We start from the raw sequence: 17825 nt of genomic DNA on the forward strand, positions 1-17825 counted from the left end.
GATGTGTCGACTGATACAGTCAGTCGACTGATGTGTCGACTGATCTGGAAAAATTCAGTTTTTTGTGCATGTTTTGCTAATTTGCAAAACCAACGCACAAAACTCTACCCCCAAACTCTCATATCATCTCAAATAACTTATTATCATGTATATCAATAACCTCAAGCTATTTATCATAAAAGAATTATTTATTTACTAATAATTCACATATATTCATATAAAAATTACGGGGTTCTACAATTGGTGGTGTGGCTGTTTCAAATTCTGATACTGATGATTTTTAGAATTTTATTAATTCATGTCAGCTAATGCATCTCAAGACCATTGATTGTTTTTTCACCTGGTGTAATAAACAAGTTGCAGATACAAGAATTTGGAGTAGACTTGATAGAATTCTAGTAAATGAAGAATGGATTCATCAATACACTTCAAGTCAAGTGGAGTACTTAGCTCCAAATTGCTTAGATCACTCTCCAGCTCTGATTACAATTGAGGATGATAAAATTATGGGTAAAAGGTCATTCAAATTCTTCAAAATGTGGACAAGTCATCCTAAGTACATTACTGCTGTGAAGTCAATTTGGGAGCAAAATATCATTGGCTTTAAGATGTATCAGTTTCATTCTAAGCTAAAAAATCTGAAACATGTTTTGAAGGATCTGAATAAGAAACACTTTATGCATATTAGTCAACAAGTTTTGAGAGCAAAGGATGAATTAGAGGAAGCACGACAGCAGTTAAACATTTATCTCTTCACTTCCCCTGATTCAAAAAGAGAAAGAATGTTTGAAAAAATATGATAGGCTTCTTAATTGTGAAGCTTCTTTTTACAGACAAAAAGCAAATATCAATTGGAGCATAAATGGTGATAAATGCACCCACTTCTTTCATTCTATCATGAAGCATAAAAGGCATCAAAACAGAGTTCTATCTCTTTACACTGAAAATGGGGAAAGAATCTCAGACTTATCTAAAATTGCTACAGAATTTATAAACTATTATGAAAATCTATTGGGTACAAAAGCTCCTATCACAATTCCTGACCCTGAGATTATCACAAATGGTCCTGTTCTCTCTGATATTCAGCGCAGTATGTTAAGTGCTCCAGTTTCAAGAGATGAGATAAAGAAAGCAATCTTCTCTATGTCGGATGAGAAAGCTCCAGGTCCTGATGGCTTCAATGCCTCATTCTTTAAATCTGCTTGGAATGTGATTAGTGAAGACTTATTCCTGGCTGTGGAGGAATTCTTTTGTTCTGGAAAGCTTTTGGGTGCATTAAATAACACATTGATTACTCTTATACCAAAGATCCTAAATCCCAAATCACCATCTGATTTTCGTCCAATATCATGTTGTAATTGTGTTTATAAGACCAATTGCTACCAAAATCCAAATTGTGATGGGATATCTTCTATGTGATGCACAGAGTGCTTTTGTTAAGGGGAGGGTCATCTCAAATAACATTTTACTGGCACATGAGCTTATCAAGAATTATGGGAGGAAACATTCTACTCCAAGAGCAATACTTAACATTGATCTTAGGAAAGCGTTTGATACCATTGACTGGGATTTTATTGAAGCAATGTTAAAGGGTTTAGGCTTCCCTGGTAAAATGATAAAATGGATCATGGTATGCATCACCTCTCCTAAATTCTCACTATCTCTCAATGGAACTATGCATGGTTTCTTTAAAAGTGCCAGAGGCTTGAGACAAGGAGATCCACTTTCCCCTTATCTATTTGTCATAGGCATGGAATACCTATCAAGGAAGTTGAACACTTTAAAGGATGACAAATTATTTAGGTATCACCCTAAGTGCTCAAGATTGAAAATTACACATCTATTTTTTGCGGATGATTTGTTGTTATTTGGAAGAGCTGATATGAATTTAATAATTAGGCTTTACAAATGTCTAAATGAGTTTGGCAAAGTATCAGGCCTGGAAATCTATCCCAGTAAGTGCTCAGTATATTTAAGTGGCATTGATGACAATCAAAAATTACAAATTTGTTCTTATTTGAATTTTACTGAAGGAATCCTTCCAGTGAGATACCAATTGTTGGGGGCAGAGTCACGCCCACCGCCGCGGAAGCGATATGTCCTGAGAGAGAGCCCTGGCTTTTGTTGTCACAAAAGCACAAGTCAACCTCGATATCTGTGTTTCGCGAAGGATACCCAGACTCAGTAGCGAAATATCTCAGCGAAGTGAGATATCCACTCTTCCTCTCATCAGCGCAAGACCGAATTTTGAGGGATCCTAAAAGCAATAGCCAACAACCCAGAAAACAGTAAATACACGAGATTTACGTGGTTCGGCAAACTTGCCTACGTCCACGGGAGGGGTGAGGGGAGATACCACTATAAGGAGAACACCGACGACTTGTACAATCCACAAGCTCGTCTCAAAGATCTGATTTTTACCCAAAAGAAATAAACCTCTCTTTTGTAGAATCTCTCTTTTTCTCTCCTCAACAACTGCTGCAATTTCCTCTGCTCTGCCGCCAAAAAGAAACAAGAACCCTCTCTGGCTTTAGCGATTTTCCCACAGTGTGTTTTTCCTTTCAGCCGCTGTTCCCACACACGCTGCCGACTTTGATTTCCCACAGCAGCCGCCTAAAGAATTTCCCCTCAGCGTTTTCACCCTTGTCACAAAACCCTAGGAGATCATTGCTATTTATAGGGAAAAATCCGGACCTGCTTTGCCAGCTGGAAAACGCGTTCACGAGCCAGCAAAAGAAAAAACGTGTTCATGGTCCCCACACGTCTTTTCTTTCCGCGTGAATGGATAGACCCACACCGCTGTTCACAGTATGAATCTCATCCTTGATAATGATGATGGGTGTCCTCCATGTATCGATCCTCTTTGGGTAGAAACAGTCCAGGGCTTACTATCTACTGTTACATATGCATTAAAGGTTTTTTTCTGGTGGATACTAGTATAAGATCGAATTAAATGTGTCAACCTAGTATTTTGTTACTTGGTAAGATCATATGAGTTGCTGTCGTATCAAGTTTGAAGCTCTGGGATAGCATCAAACCATACCGTCTGCCTACTAACTTTCAGAAAACCGCTAAGAGTTTGGCCCATTTTGAGATAACCCCCAAAGCTCAAAAAGTTTGTGAATGCTGTGGAGAAACTCACAAAAATCCAGTTTTTATGTCATAAGTCGACTCATGCACAGGCATAAGTCGACTTATGGTAAGTCGATTTGTGTCTATGCATGAGTCGAGTTACGTTCTGTTCTGGAATTGTTGTTTTAGGCTCTGTTAAGTCGACTTATCAGTACTGCTAAGTCGACTTACGATCTGTTCTCCAGTTGGTGTTTTTTGCTCTGCCAAGTCGACTTATGGACCATGTTAAGTCGACTTATGGCGGGTTTTTTTTCACAGTTTGGTTTCCTGTCTGGATTCTGTTTGGGTTTCTATTTTGATATAAATAGGGACACGATTTTCTAGGGTTATTAATCAGAGATTTGAGATTGTACTGAGCATATTGAGAGGGAGAACTTGTGAGCAAGTTGAGAGATTTGGTATATTGAGAGGGAGAACTTGTGAGCAAGTTGAGAGATTTGGTTTAGGGTTTATTTGAGTGATTTTGTGAGATTGTAACCGAGCAAGTTGAGAGATTTGGTTTAGGGTTTATTTGAGTGATTTTGTGAGATTGTAACCATTTGTACTCTTCTTGATTTGGTTTAGGGTTTTTTTTCTGTGTTTGGTTTGATTTGTCGTATATTTTGGACTGGATTGTGCACGTGTTTGGTTTGATTATCTTCTCCTATGACTCGCGGACTCATTTGGTTGTCGAGCACGCTTCCGCAAAGGCGCGCAACAAATGCTACTTAATTAAACCCGCAAAGTGTCTGCATTTTTTCTAAATCTATTTTCAGGTAATCCCAACTTTGGGGTTCTCTGAGAATGTTTGGGGAGTTAACTGACATTACCAAACTCTTTGGTACTAATTTTTTGGGAATAAAGTGACATTTCCAATCTTTTTGCCGGTTATCGCAAAACGGGCCAAACTTCCTGGGGTTCTTTTGTGAAATTTATCCTTTATTTTCCAACTCCTCCAGATAACTGAAATTGAGTAATTTCCGCAAGATGCAAGCAAGGGCTACCAATAAATGCAATCAGAATCATCGGTCACACAGCAGCACAAGTCTAATTCTACTATGGCAATCACTTCTTCATGAGCTGCTCATTAACATACAAGTAACTTACTGATACTATATAACTGGATAAAGATACACAACTGAGTCTTTGACATCTTGACCTCCACAGTGACTCTTTTTACTTGCAAAACAGTAGACAAACATGAACAACGACATACACTAATTAAGAAACCAGATTTTCGAGCAAATGTAGACCTCCCTTCTCCTTAAGTTGGAACGATGGTGCCAATGTAGCCAACTCCGACGATGAAGAAGGCTATTGCTTGAGTGAACAAGTAGATCCAGAAGTGATCGCGTCCATACATTATATCGTAGATTCCACAATACACAAGGTACAGCCCCACGAATAGCTCCAGCAGTTGAACCCTGGTAACAGAGAACATATCACCATTGATTGCAAAACGTACTGTAATCTGTGCGTTTGTTGTGTATATATTCATATTATTAGCTTACCTTTCTCCAATGCGTTGTCTAAGTTTTCTGAGCGACTTGTTATCATTCCTGTGCCTGTTTGCGTTTCCTAACTTCTCCGTGACAACCCATTCATTGACACGGCTCGCTTCCAACAGCCCTATGATCGTCGCCTTGGCTCGATGCATCGACATCACATTCTCAAAGAGGATCCAAAATATGAGCAAGTGAATCGACCTTTTATAAACCAAACAAGAAAATTAGAGCAAAGTTCATAACAGTAAAATTATATCATTTCAAGATTTAATTGCGTTTGGACACCCTGTACTTTTGCCCAATTGCATACAGACCCCCGTAGTTCTCTTGTTGCACACAGACACCTGAGTCAAAATTTTTGACTCTTTTACATCAGAGAAAGATAAACTTTTTTTTGTGACAAATTGACCCCCTGAGGAGAAATTATTCACAAAAAAGAAAAAAGAACTATAGGGGTTCTATCCACAATTGAGCGATAAGAACAGGGGTCTATCCGCAATTAACCCTAATTTCAAATAACCTCCAGGAATTAATAATACCTCGGAGTGCATACGGCGTTTAGAATGGTGATTGTTGAAGGAACATAGACTGCAATAAACTTATGAAGACGGACTTCGGGTACAAGCACGCATGCTGGAATTACTATACAGTAGAAGAAGAAGGTAACGATGTGCGCAACTATCTTTCTCACAAAGAAGAAAGCATATATCACATGAAACTTCTTCCATATTGATACCCTCTGCATTAGTCAACAAACACGTATAAGAGAATAATCTCAGATTTAAAAACTTTAGACAAAATCAATTTACCTCACAGAGAATAATCTCTTTCAACATTTTTCTGAACAAGTTTGCAGGACCACAAGACCATCGGTGCTGTTGGAATTTGTAAGCCTTGTATGTGCTTGGGAGCTCATTTTTCACCTGTTTTCATAACATACAGCATTATAGGAGACTGAGATATTGATCATGTTTAATAAAGTATACGACACTTACGCATAAGTCTCCCACAAAAACAAACTTCCAACCCTTGAGGCTTGCTCTCACAGCTAGATCCATGTCCTCTACAGTTGTTCTATCTTTCCATCCACCAGCATTTGTCAAAGCTTGCAATCTCCAGACTCCAGCAGTTCCTGCAAAATTTGTTCCTTTGTCATGATTTCTGTATATGTGATTCTACTGCAGCTCTATTTTCCCGTCGAACCAAATGTCAGTTACCATTGAATCCGAAGAATGAGTACGTCGAAGACCCAACTTCTTGCTCCACACTGAAATGGTAGTCCAAAGCCATCTCTTGCAATCGGGTCATCAGACACTCATCAGAATTCACTGCATCAAAAATTTACTTAGAAAAACATCAGGCATCAATTTGTCATAAAATCGGTAATCCATGCATTGTTATTGCAGCTAACCAAATTTCCATCGAGCCTGAACCAGAGCGAGCTCTGGATTGCTGAGAAGAAAGGGGATTGTCCTCGTCAAGAAATCTGTGTCGGGTTGGAAATCTGCATCGAAAATTGCAACATATTCGCATTGCTTCACGTAGTGTTTCTTCAATCCTTCACGTAGAGCTCCGGCTTTGTATCCGTTTCTGTTTGATCTGATCTCATACTTGATGTTCACATTCTCATTTCTCCATTTTTGACACTCTAGCTCCACCAATTGCTATATTATTCATAAAAAGACACAAACAAATGTTTGTTCTTAGCAATAAGTAATGGGGTTAAGTATGGAGAAAATTTGTGATTTAAATTGATTAATTGCCTTAGTGTGCGGGTCAGTGGAATCATCAAGAACTTGAATTGTAATCCTATCTGCTGGCCAATTGAGTCTGCATGCAGCTCCAATGGATAGTTTGTATACCTGTACTTGAATAGAAATTTTAGTACATTGATTTTTATTAGTATACAAATATTTTGACTTTTTTCTTTTATATATATATGTAATTTGTAACTCTGATCTCATTGGATGAGTCGTGCATATTTAACAGGAGAATTTGAAATAATATTTAAATATAGTTATTTTATTGCATAAAAATCCAATTGGGAACATGGCATAGTAAAGCAGCTGTACAATTCAAGTAATTTATCAAGGAATTGTTTATATATTAAAAAAAACTGGAATACAAAAGTAAGTAGCAAAAGAAGCCAATTACTTGAAAACAGATTAAGATCATATTCTATTATTATGTAATAAAAGACAGTTGACAGTTACAATTTATCACAATTACTAGCTAGCAGAGTATTATAATGATTTCTAGTTTCTCTTACATTAAAATACCCTTTAAATTTAAATTCCCTTGTAGAATTATGGACATTTCCTTTTGAAAATTTACTCTCTCATCCCCAAAAATAGAACTGCTTCGCATCCATCGTAAACACAAAATTATGTAATTTAGCTCTGGAACATAAAAGGCTTCAGCTTATTTTGGAATCTGCTTGTGGATCCCCTCATGAAAGAGGAAACAAATTAATTAAGGAAGTTGAACATTCCCATGTCACTGCATTATTAATTAACATATAATTAATACAGTAAAATCACAATAAACAAGTCTAATTTCCTAGCTAATTAAGTGTTTGTGGAGATTTTACTCTATTCATATAAACAAATTAACGAAACAAATGTCACTAATTAATTATATAAGCTCTTACTCCAGTGGCATAACAAAAAGATAGATAAATTAATTACAAGAAACCCATACAGTTTAAAAAAAACCCTCATTTTACATCGTTAATCAAATCATTAATTTTCACGACAGAGCTTTCTTTGTTCTCCACAGAACAGAACAGAGCTGAACAACGAGAAAAGTTCTTGAATATAAAAATCTCATCTTTTTTTCCAAGAAACATGCCGCAGGGGGTTAATTTCTTGAGAAGGAGATTAAAGGGAGGGGGGGAAAACAAATTAAAAAACAACACGAAATGAATTAATTACCTCCTTCTCATTGTACATTGGGATCTGGACCAGAACCATGGGGTGGTTCCTGGTGGCCTCGAGCTCAGCGAGGATGGCGTCGACCCTGTACCTGGTGTACCTCTTCCTCCTCAGGAGCTTCACGCAGAGGATCACGATCGCCATGTAAACCCGCTCGACGAACAGCATGATCGACATCGCGGCGCAGACGTAGACCGCCGCCTGGAGCACGGGCACCACCACGGGCTTCCTGACGTGGTGCCACGCGAGCTTCAGGTTCTCCGCCGCGTCAAGAACCGGCGCTTCCTTCACGCCCAGGTTCCTCATTTCTTTTTTTTTTTCTAGAGAGAGAAAGGGGCCCGCTCGCTGTCAGTGAGGGGGGGTGGAGGATAGAGCGGGGGGGGGGGGGGGACTTTGAAAGGGTTTTGGCGGTGGACAGGTAGAGGGGAGAGATGAGAAGAGAGTAGGAGATAGAAGTGCCGTGTTATTAGAGAGAGCACATCGTTTGCATGGAGTTTTGGAGGCGTTGCTTCACCCACCAGATGTCTTGAAGCGGGTCGTGTTGGAGATCCGATTCCATTTACCGACCCGATACCCGATAAGCAATGAACGGGGCTGCAAAATGATACTGATTTTACCGCAGGATATATATATATATAATATATAATATATATATATATATATATATATATATATATATAATATATATATAATATATATATATTATAGGGAAAAGTGAATCTAAGGTGACACCTAGCTCCCATCTAAGGATGCGGCTAAAATCACATCATTCCCTAATATTTTTAGCGATCTGCTCCGTTGAACTTGATCTGCAACGTTCTTAAACCCAAACACACTAATTTTGGTGAACCCGTCGTGTTTGACCCTTCATCCACTCGCCGTAATTTTAACCGGTTTCGAATGAAATAGAACTTTTTGGGCCGACTCAACGAATGATCAAACACGACGGGTTCCCCCAAAATTAGTGTGTTTGAGTTTAAGACACGTGTAGATCAAGTTCAACGGAGCAGATCGTAAAAAATATTAGGGAATGATGTGATTTTAGGCCGCATCCTTAGGTGGAGCCTAGGGGTCACCTTAGATTCACTTTTCACATATATATATATATATATATATATATATATATATATATATATATATATATATATATATATATATATATATATATATATATATATGGTGAAAACTTGTGTCAACTTAAGTGGATAGGGAATAGTGGTGTCCACCAAAGTTTTTAACCACTGCATATTGCCTAGGGATCCATGTATTTATAAAAAGGTGTTTTATATTTAAAAATGTGTGGCTACAAACTTTGGTGGACATCAACTTAAGTTGATAGGAGTCTTCTATAATATATATATATATATATATATATATATATATATATATATATATAATATATATATATATATATATATATATATATATAGTAATATAATATATTTTTTATTTATTTATTTATTTATTTATTTTTAGGTCCAGATTATCATACGTATTTTCGGTGTCTTACCTGTCACATTTAATTTGGATATGCGTATGGATATTTATTATAGGAAATGTTTTTTTTTTCATTTCAAATTCAATGTTTTGTTAATTAGGTGCAGTAGCTATATTGCGTATTTCGTCGCAAACTTTTTTGTTGCTAAGAAAATGTTTGTTTATCCAAGATTGTAGAATAGTCTACATTCCCATTTTGCTTCTAATGACATGACCTTGATTTGTTAAATTTTTATCTAATATAAGAAACTGCAAAATTCAGTGCATCTAAATTGGCTGCAACAAATATTTCAGTTATTTTTTTTCTACATAATGTAAGTTGAATTACCCAACTATCTTGATGCTAACCAAACAACAGAAATGAAATAACATTTTAGCTGTAAAAATATGCTGTTGCGTATCTGCTTCCTCAACCAACATCCCAGACGGGAGAGTGTCCAGCTGTAGGGAGTACGTACAGGGGGTTCCAGCTGGCATAATTGTCGGTTATGCCGCTTATTTAAACCCCGTTTGGCTCGGTATGCATATTTTTTTGCAACGACTCGTGAGTAGAGACTCTTAACAAAAAAGTTTAAAGAAACAATTGACTCGTGTCTAGCTTCTTCGATACATGTTGCAACCGTAATTGTCCTTACTGTTATTTCAATAACAGTGCTTCATTAGTGTTCTAGATGCACCGGTAAGGAAACAAACTTACAAATATCATGGGTATGAGCAATGACAAAGCTACATAGTGTTCAATGGTGTCAACAATACACCAGTAAATTGCCTTTTTATAGTTATTTTTACTTATTTTACATGTATTACTACTTAAGACATCAAAAAAATTAGGGCAAAACAACAAGAAGGATAATCATGCGGATTGCTTACTTTAATAAACGCATAAATTATATGGTCACACCATTGAGGCAAAAAAAAAATCCTAACTGTCCCACTAGATATGATTATTATACATGGCAAATCCTTAAAATTTTATGCATTTTTATGAGTTATTGATATGAGATGATATATTATACATTATTGTTTGAGTTATGAAGTTGTTTGATTTGAATGATGAAAAGAGCATAGGTCTTGAACGTTAACAAATATTTAAGGCTATATAAATTGATAGTTTACTAATAATAGTTCTTGCTTGGATAGTAGACAACTCGAATGTGATTATAAGTTCCATACATTGCATTAAATTCTGATTCATGCGCTCAGAATCACAAGCTTTTGTAAAAGTAGTATTGATTGTGACGATTACATTGAACTATTCATTAGATTACAAATGTAACAATTTCCTTTTAAGTGTGTATTCTGTTCTGAACGCCTACACAATTAATTAACATCAAAAAACAAAAAAGAAAAAGGAAAAGGTATTAAAAAAATATGGACTGTGACCGGCACGGCCCAGCCCATAAACTAAAAACAAATGTCCCCGAAAATCGCGTGCGCTGCACGTGACGCAGCCAGTTCTAGTTTACATAGAAACCCTAGATTTCTAGGGTTTAGAGATTTCATCAAGAAATCTCCTCTCTCGTTGCCGCCAAAAGAGAGCAAGAGAGAGATGGGAGGAAAGTGCCCGCACCGCAAAGTGAAGAAGAGGAGATTCTCTCACAAGACCGCTCGAAGATCCAAATTCATGTTAAAAGATATCCTTTTTTGATCTCTGCTCTGTTTTTTTTCTTGATTTGTTTGTTTTTTATTTGATTTCTTTAACCTAGAGAGCTCGTCGATGATCACGTGACGATGCGGTTTACGATGAGCTAGTGAAGCTGGCTGAAGAGAGCAAATCCAAACCCTTGCCGCTTGATGAGGATCTCCCTGGAATGGGTCAATTCTATTGCCTCCATTGCGAGTAATTGGAGTTTTCTCAATGATTTAGGGTTTCTTTGTTTTTTGTTTGTCTTTGGGGTAAAAATTATGATATTTGTTTGTTTTTTGTTTCTGCAGTCGGTATTTTGCTAGCGAGGCTGTGATGGTAGAGCACAATGGATCCAAGAGACACAGGAAGAGGTAATTTTTTGCTGTTCGTCATTCTGATTGTCATGGGTTTTGTGACTTGTATGTTGAACTTTGTAGTTAAAATAATTCGATCATATAGTTGTGCTGCATCGTTATTTATATTCGTTTGGGTTTAGCGAGACGTCTAGTTCTTATGTTAAATGATGAAACAAATGATGGGTCAAGGATTGTTATGTGAATGTGATCGTAGTGAGCAATTGGCCGATTTAGCTTCTGGGATGTGTTAGTTTCTTTGTAATGTAGCCAGTTGAATTGCTATAGCTCATCAGAACATTAAAAGAATGGGTAGTAGATACAGAAGTTGAGTATAAACCTGTGTTTCTTCAGCATAAAAAATTATCCTTAATTCAGATGTCCTAAAGATTCAACAATTGGAGCAGCCTGAACATTGTGCTGAAAGCACAATAAACAAGCAGTACTAAGCCTTCCATGCAATTGGCACGGCGGAAAGAGAAAGTTAATAGATGTAATATAGGATGGAAAGGTCGCTTGCTTCTATTTCCTCAATGTTTTATCAACATAATGTTAATAAGTCAGCTGCTAGACGTTGATTCTCATAATATAGTGTTGGACTGGCTTATTGATACTTTACTTTTAGGAAGTTATTTTAGTGTTTGCATTTGTCTATGTCATTTAGATACATAAGCGACCATTAGTAGGCTTAAGACAGAACAAATGGGATTAGTGAAATTGGTCATAAGGTTACGTTATTTGACAATTTACTTTGTTTCTGTACGAAACATCTAAATAACTAAACACAAGTAAATATATTCATGTTTACATATTAACAATGCGTCTGCATTTGCCTCATTCTTTAGGCCATACTAATTTTACAGTAGTTAATATGCTATATAGTGACAAATGTGTTTGTGCGCGCATGCATGTGGGAAAACCAAACCATATGAATTGAATGCTTATGCCTGATACGATACATTCATAAAAATAGCCCTTCTTACTGGTGTTGGTTGGACATGGTATAGGAATATTAATACCATGAAGTGATTTGGATGTTTCAATTTCCATATTGCAAACTCTAGACATTAAAAAACCAGAACATTACAAAAATTGGCATGATCTTTTCTGTATTTTGGGACGCAATAGAATTGGATAAATTTCTGAAAAAATACCATCCAGTATGTTTTAAGGATATGGGTCTAGATATTGCAAGTTTGTAAAGGTAGGGTACAAGGACACAACTATGTACATATAATGAAATTCATAATTTACACGAGCAATATTATTTTTTCATTCATATGTTATGAAAATTAAAGTTCCTATGACATTTTTTATGTTTTTTTAATTATGAAGATGATTAATTGAAATTCACTAGTTTATGAACTAGATAATTGAATGACCCTTTAAATCATAGTTTTGAACTAGCTATGGGTTGAAACGGATCCAACCCATGTCCAACGAGTATCAGAAAGTGGATGTGAATTGCAGGATGAACATTTAAGAAGTGTATGACAAATGTTTTAAATTTAAACATATATATATATATATATATATATATCAGAATAATGTATGCAAATATTCAAGGAGTGTTGATGTCTAGGTAGGAGTACGATACATGATAGAAATACCCATGGAGTTCCAAAGACTGTTAGTGCCTGGTTCGTGTTGGGTACTTGTATGTCTTCATGATAGAAGTATTTTCTCTTTGTAACATAGAAAGTTTATAATGAAGTGTTGATTCTTAAGATAAGCTTAAGTGTCCAGGCTAAAAGCAAAATCAGAGTATTATTATTTTGGGAAAATTGCCTCTAGCAACTTGGGAACAAAAAGTATGCCTTCTCCGCCTTGGAATAGATTCAAAGACAAAAAAAACCCTTGGACTCAAAGAAGTGTTCATTTACATCCTTACCACCACTTTACACCTCATCATTTTTCCGCCTTCCCTTTTTACGCTTTTCTGTCCTTGTCTTCTTTTTCTTCTCAGCCTCTTCTTCCCCTTTCATCATTATCTTCTTTTCTTTTCATCTTCTAAATTTTTTCTTCAACTTAAAATAATCCGTGATGTCATTCCCATTGGTAGTTCATAGGAAACCTGACGCGATCATATTCAGCCTTACCATTGTTTTGTTCCTTCTCAAAACTAGGAGCACAGTCGTAATTAGGTTGGTCGTAGTTGGCTGGCTGGTTTGGAGGGTTGGAGGGCGGGACTAAAAGTCTAGTGGGACCACGAGCTATTCTATGGTCTTCTACTCTTCTCCCGTGCATGTGCGAGCTATAAGGAGTGAAGTTATGCAAGCGAGTTTTGGTGATAAGTAGGAGTTCATCATTCCTCCCTATATATCTTGCTAATCGAGTTCACCATAACAAGAAAATGAATAAACTTGTTCGCTATTTTAGCTGTTGGGGCTTGATTTGGTAGGGTGTGAAAGGCTAATTAAGTTTTTGGTCTATGTTGTTGATAAAAAAATTATGGAAAATTGTGATATTATTAAGAATCCCTTCTATAGGCCTCTTCATCGTCCACGAGTACATCAAAGCTTGAAGTAGCCCGGAGAAGTTGATGATGATAAGGCATAGTTGGGTGTATTTTCGTAGTGGCAATTTGAGTAGAATAGTAACACGTAGCATCAATCAATAACAAACTAGAAGCATGCAATTTCAGAAACTAAAAGTCCTAATTTCTCTCTAAAGGTGATAAAAGTACAACAGAGATTACATTAGCTTCCAATAGTCACAATAGTTTTTCAACTATCACAATTAGCACAAATGTCTTGATTACAGGAAAGGTACTCGTTAGCTTCTAAAGGTCACAGACGTACAACAAAGGTAACAGATAGCATCCAAAAGTCACAAAAATGTCCCTTAAACCGTTGAGTAATTAGGTATGCGCTTTCTTTTATTTCATTGTACGAGGATGGATTAATCAAATTAACCTTTGAAACAACATCGATAAAGGATAAAATACTAGTTTGGAGAGTGTTTTTTTTGGAGAATGGAGTTCGAGCATGGGAAAAGCGAAAGAAAAAGGAGAAGACGAAATAACATGAAAGGAGAAGGAGAAGATGAAGACAAAATGGGTAAAAGGGGAAGAACAGGAAACGGATGAGGTGTAAAGTGGCGCTAAGGGGGTAAATGAACACTTCTTTCAGTTTAAGGGCCTTTGATCACTTGGCTTTTTTATGGGGGTCTGCGTAACTTTTGTAACAAGGTTGCTCGAAGCAATTTTTCCTTTTATTTTTTGAACTACGTACATTGCAATACTAACAACGAAAATCCTTGTCTTGTGAATATGGGAGACTAGATGAGTGGAAAAATGAGTATTTTAGTGATATAATATGTTGAAGGGTGCTACTAGTGATTCCAGAAATGGTAAACAAAATAAGTTCCAATATGAACAATTCAAACAATATTTCATAATAAAAATGAATTTGTGTACGTAATTGTGAGGACATGGCCTTGTCAGTCAGGATTGGTTCAGATGGAATCATGGAACAAAAGCAAATATGACGAATTTGTTTTGCACAAAGCTCAGACTTTATGCTTTCATCTAAGGTAGCCCATTTAGAACTGACTTGAGTGTCCATAAATGCTATAAATCATGAATAAGCATCCAAGTCTCTACCACATATTCTCATAAAAGACAGCCTTATAAAAGCTCACCCTAATCATTGAAAAGGGGTTTAGGGAGGAGAGGCATTTAGTAATGATCAATTTTCTATCAATCTACGGAGTAGACTAACTATAGGGGAAAGGTTTTTTGTGCATGTGTGCGTGTCTTTTTTTTTTTGGGCTGTGTGGTGGGGGTGAGAGAGAGAAGGGGTGGGGGGTGAAACCCCCTTTCCATCCAACCATCCAAAAACTTGATGAATGTTGGTAAGAAGAGATTTTTGTTGTATGTCGGAATGGGGCCACAAGTGGATGCACAGTGTCACTGAAAAGTGAGCTAGAAAAATGTAAAAATAATTGGACAAATTACGTTCTTTAAGAAAAAAAAATAAAACAAAGTTGGAGTATGGGTAATACTTGATAAAGAAAAAGATGGATGAAGTCGATGTGCGCTAAGATCCCACTCCTGCAAAAAAGGGCATAAACCTCTAAATCCTGGGCCTAAGGATACTTGCTTTATGAGATTTTCCATTTAAAAGATCCTCGGAATCAACTTCTGCAATGGGATTATCTGGTAATTAGCTCCTTGTGCTCAACCTCAACATATAGAAACTGACTTTAGACTTTAGCTACACATCCCAGACAGCCATCTATGTAGGCAAAGCAGGCGTCGACCTTGGTTTTCTCCTATCTGATTAGCCTTCTGATCAAGATGATGAAAGCTTATTCAGCTCAGTTTCCAGTCTCTCCTGTTCGATCCATTCTTTCTTTTTCTTTCTGATAGCTCACCTTTTAGTTGCATGGCCCTGCATCTAGGTGGATGTTGAGCACCATGTTCTTTTGAATAAGCACAGTCTGCTCCTCTTTGAGCAGCTTCTTCAGCTACTTTATGTCAGCCCGCAAGATCGCAAATGAGGCCTGCAGACAGCCAACCTTCCCCTGAAGTTCCTTATCTAGGGGTTTGCTTCAACTACAGCAATGCAAAACTCAAAGGTAAAAGCTCCCTTGTTAAGTTTCAAGGCCAACTTCGCTGCCTTATTGGGGAGGGGGCATCAGGTTTTTTAGGTTATCAATAAGGTGAGCGGAAAGGGCAATAGACCTGTATAACATCTTGTGGGTGCATAGGTAGGAAAGTCCTGCGAAAATGTTGTGTCAGTCCATCACTCTTGACATGCATCTTAACGTAGATTTAAATCTTTTCCAAATTGACCATTCATTAATAAATTGCACCATAAAGATTTTGAAGGCATGATTGAACGTGTTGCACCTTTTTTTGGCTTTCCATGTCCTCTTCCTTCAATATTATATTTGCAGCAAAAATGGCTTAATATTCCAGTTGAGTTGATAGGTAATTTGCCATCTTACAGAACATGGAACAATATTATATAATGATGTAGTGAGCATAATAGTGTTGCTTAAGCTTGATGGTGGCTTACATATGGTGGAATGTGATTTCTTTTGTAAAGGAATTTATAGTATTGCAATCCTCATGCGAGTTTTCTTTTATGAAATGGAAGACAATAGGATAATGCTTGTATAGGCAAATGGTTCTGCTTTCTTTCCCGTGCAGTGCAACTTTTGATGTATTCCTTGAGGTATGTTTCTCAAATGTGATTAAAATTAGAGTTGTATCAAGTGACATTAACTTCTGTTATCATAGTTTAGGGAAGAAATTAATGATTGACGTGACCAGTTTCAGTATTTATCTGACACGAAGCATAACTGTATGTGGATCCTTACTACCAACTCTTTGCTGGTTAATGAGTGGTAATTTTATGTCAAATAAATTGATAGTTCAGAATTTAAATCCATGCCTAGGATGAAAACTTTTGTCAGTTAGGCAGTTTAATGGATTTCATAAAAGTTGAGAAGTCATTCAGAAATGATTTACAGGATAAAGCAACGACGACAGTTATTTTTGTGTGCTTCTGTTACCGGACAGATTTTGTTAAGTAGTATGCTGTTGTTGTTTAGTGCAGATCAAAATATTGGAGATTTGTTAAAAACGATACTCAGGCTGGAAAACCTGGAATTTTTCTGAGGACGCATTTTGTACTAATTTTCTTAATTTTCTGCATTTATGACACTTTTTTTTCTCCCCTTTTGCCATTTGTCTTAGCTATGTTCTACTTGAAATGTCAATTTAACCTGATTCTTGTTTTGATTCAGAGTTAAGCTGATGATGGGACCTGCACCACACACTCAGTTGGATGCTGAACTAGCAGCTGGAATGGGGATGCCCGATAATGGCCCGAAGCTAATGTCCACTTGAGCCTTTTGGCCTTCAGTTACTGTGAGGGAATCCTACCTTATTTAAGAAAGTGACAGTTTGTTTCTTTATCACCCTAGTATAGAGATATTTTCGAGTTTTACTGGACGGGATAGTGAAGGTGTACTCTCCTAAATTGTTTGATTTTATATTCAGCAGTAATGATATAAACTCTATGAAATTTGTATTGCTAGTGTGTATTGTCTATTTAGCTATTGTCCATGTAGGTTAGTTACCAATTAATTGTAGGATCAGAAAATTGAGAATTGCTTGTTTAGTACAGTGGACATGACCAAACTTGGACCCATCAATTACTTATGTAAAGGTCCTTCAACAATCAGCGAACGTGACCAACATAATAACTAATTTTGCTTTATGGGATATGGTTTTCCTTTCGAGGGCGCCTATTGCTGATGCATAGTTCTTCATACCATCTGATTGGTGAGGGTGCACAAGGGTTTTGACCTTACAATTATCATTTGGACAAATTTTTAAAAACAAACCTTATTGCAAAATTAATGAGCAAAATCAACCTCCTCACAGAAAAGACAGTAAAATTGACCCTTTTTATCTTAACTCAGATGAAAAGGGTCGATTTTGTTGTGGGTAATTTTTTGAACTACACTGGACTTCTAGTCCCGAGTTTGGACGAGTTCGTCATCCGGTTGCGTTTGTGGTTGTGACGGTCCGGCTCCATCGTGTGCATGTTGGGAAGGTCCAGCTTCATCGTCGTTTCTACATCGTCCTCGGCTTTGTCTTGGTTGACGTGTGTATACGACATCGAGATTGTCTTGTTGCATGACCTCTCGCCTATCATGAAGATCTTCATGAGTTCAGCTTAAGGCTTGGTGAAGCCTTCGCACTATCGACTACATGTTCTCGTGCTTCGGGATATGTATCTGCGAGAGATAATTCAAAAAATCTAAAATAGGGAAATTACTT

General features: G+C 36.9%; 2 protein-coding genes across 2 annotated transcripts; one reads left to right on the plus strand and one right to left on the minus strand.

The window, feature by feature from the left end:
• Positions 4219-7890, minus strand: LOC109835538 (mannan synthase 1-like). The gene is made up of 9 exons (XM_020403508.1): positions 7550-7890; positions 6380-6478; positions 6028-6280; positions 5834-5944; positions 5612-5748; positions 5426-5539; positions 5156-5355; positions 4623-4817; positions 4219-4535 (listed from the first exon to the last, which is right to left on the minus strand). The coding sequence occupies exons 1-9, from the start codon at positions 7853-7855 to the stop codon at positions 4376-4378; spliced, it is 1575 nt and encodes a 524-aa protein (XP_020259097.1). The 5' UTR covers positions 7856-7890; the 3' UTR covers positions 4219-4375.
• LOC109850593 (zinc finger C2H2 protein ECU02_0310) lies at positions 10509-17078 on the plus strand. The gene is made up of 4 exons (XM_020420642.1): positions 10509-10680; positions 10772-10886; positions 10982-11044; positions 16784-17078. The coding sequence occupies exons 1-4, from the start codon at positions 10596-10598 to the stop codon at positions 16884-16886; spliced, it is 366 nt and encodes a 121-aa protein (XP_020276231.1). The 5' UTR covers positions 10509-10595; the 3' UTR covers positions 16887-17078.

The sequence above is a fragment of the Asparagus officinalis genome, chromosome 1 (assembly GCF_001876935.1).
Source record: "Asparagus officinalis chromosome 1, Aspof.V1, whole genome shotgun sequence".
Classification (NCBI taxonomy): Eukaryota; Viridiplantae; Streptophyta; class Magnoliopsida; order Asparagales; family Asparagaceae; genus Asparagus; species Asparagus officinalis.